The 2,237-nt window shown below is 33.7% G+C and overlaps 1 protein-coding gene across 1 annotated transcript; it reads left to right on the top strand.

The window, feature by feature from the left end:
- Positions 1-137: 137 nt before the first annotated feature.
- On the top strand, positions 138-1,141 carry LOC112456093 (mitochondrial-processing peptidase subunit alpha-like). The gene is made up of 3 exons (XM_025018396.1): positions 138-255; positions 332-619; positions 861-1,141. The coding sequence occupies exons 1-2, from the start codon at positions 147-149 to the stop codon at positions 583-585; spliced, it is 363 nt and encodes a 120-aa protein (XP_024874164.1). The 5' UTR covers positions 138-146; the 3' UTR covers positions 586-619; positions 861-1,141.
- The last annotated feature ends 1,096 nt before the right edge of the window (positions 1,142-2,237 follow it).

The following is a 2,237-nucleotide window of genomic DNA, read 5'->3' as shown; positions in this document are numbered from 1 at the left end:
AGTTATAACAGCGTGTTTATATAATATATATACAATTATTATATACAATTTAAAATCTGATTTTTACTAAATCATTGTCTTAATCGATGATTACATCTTGGAAAATCTTTTTCTTTTTATAGAGAGCAAAGAAGGAATTGCTGTCGATGCTGCTTATGAATCTGGAACAACGACCCTTTGTATTCGGAGACATTGGTAGACAGGTCCTGGCGACTGGCACCAGAAAACGGCCTGAATACTTCATGCAAGCTATTAGTAAGTTGCAAAACTCTTTGCAATTTAATAACACAACAATCCGGTTCTTCCATAACATTCATAAAAAAACTTGCAGATGGAATATCTAAAGATGACATCAACCGAGTAGCGCAACGTTTATTAAAATCACCACCTTGCTTAACAGCATGTGGCGAAGTAACACCGAACGTTCAAATTCAGTTGAACCTCGAAAATATGATACGAGATGCATCGTGTTTCCGCTGTCGAACGAAAATTCTGATCACTAAGATAACTGAATTTTCCAACATTATAACGGGGCTATTAAAAATTGTAATATTAGAAAGAATAGTATTAATGTCGAAGATTTGAATATATAACATACAATATGCAAAATGCTCTTTATGTATGTATTATCTAGATTTTGATAATGTACATTAATTTGAATTGTATTATTTTGGTTACTATACAGGCAGCGTACCAATATTCACTGCCAGTACTGAAAATTTATAGTGTACGTGGCATAGCCTATAGATTTTCAGTACTGGTAGTGAATATCGGAACGCAGCCTGTATAGTAAACAAAATAACACAATACAGATATATTACTACGTTACAATCTAAAATTAACGGACAATCTTTTTGCAGGTTGAAAGTGTTCGATATTGGATCCCCGATGTTAACCAAAGAGTAATATTATTATAAGGCTTCTGATCTTTCACCACGTCTTTGGTTTATAACGTCATAAGCGACAAAACGTCAAGATCCGACACCTCGATAAAATGTAGTTGTGTACAATATGTTGCAACATGCTAATAAAAGTATAGGCTTCATCGGAAATGCACGAATATAAGAAAAACAGGCTAATTAAGAGCCAGGCGCGGTAAACGTTTCGCAAATGTTATTTTTAAATTTTTATACATTTTCAACCTTAGTAAACTGTGTTCCGACTAAATTGTCAGACTTGCAACACAGTTCCGGTTAGAATAATAAGGAGGGAGGGGATTTTACTGCTTCAACTGGAGCTGTGTTGCAAGTCTGATAATTTAGTCGGCGCACAGTTTACTAAGGTAGAAAATATGTAAAGAGTTAAAAATAACATTTACCGCGTCTGGCTCTTAATTAGCCTATTTTTTTATATTTGAGAATCTAATATATTTGTCAGCAATCTTTTTGTGCTCTTTTGATAATGACTTATACAAATCGCTGTATGTGTGTACATGTTTTTATTAACTCTTATAATTTTAAAAATCTCTGATAAGAATGCGTTCAATTTCTCCTGCCCGTCGTTTGTTAAACATTTGTACAGAGATCAGTGCTCCTGCCAAAGAAAGCACAGCGTAATACGAAAAAGATTGTTGTAGTGTATTAACAGTTTCAATATTATTATATTTAATATTGCAATATATCTCTGGTTGCTAACGGCCGTCGATAATGATCCTTGTGAGTCTTTTCGGAATGCCCCATGAGTGTGGCAAGATCCGATACTTCCATATCATTAAGATTTAGTTGTATACAGTATGTTGCAATATGTTTTCGCAACACTGTACCACGTAAAGTATTAAACGTAAAGTATTAAGCACCCACTTTTGCACAACGCATAATGCGTAAGCATAAGGTCTATTTTCTTATGCACATGTGTATGGACCAGTCAATTTTCTTATGCTTACGCATTATGCGTTGTGCAGAAGTGTGTGTCCGGGCCCTTAGACTGAATTGCATTGCATTCGCTTGAGAATTTACGCATTAAAATGCAACCTCTGAGATATTTGTACCTTTGTTTGTTATGCCCAGGCAATCCGAAAACAAGGATTTTTTTGGATATGTTAGATTCCTTTCGATATTTTAAAATCAAATTAATGGATTCAAATAAATCGTTTGATAACAAAACGGGCACCGTACGTCCTAATTTACTTTTTATACAGAATCTGATATATTTGTTAGCAATCTTTTTGTATTCTTTTGATAATGTACATGTTTTTATTAACTCTTTTATAATTTTTAAAATCTTCGATAAGAATGCGT

The sequence above is a fragment of the Temnothorax curvispinosus genome, unplaced genomic scaffold (assembly GCF_003070985.1).
Source record: "Temnothorax curvispinosus isolate PA1 unplaced genomic scaffold, ASM307098v1 QBEX01006647.1, whole genome shotgun sequence".
Lineage (NCBI taxonomy): Eukaryota > Metazoa > Arthropoda > Insecta > Hymenoptera > Formicidae > Temnothorax > Temnothorax curvispinosus.
The sequence above is the reverse complement of the archived record's forward strand: the minus strand, read 5'-3'. Positions and strand labels throughout refer to the sequence as shown.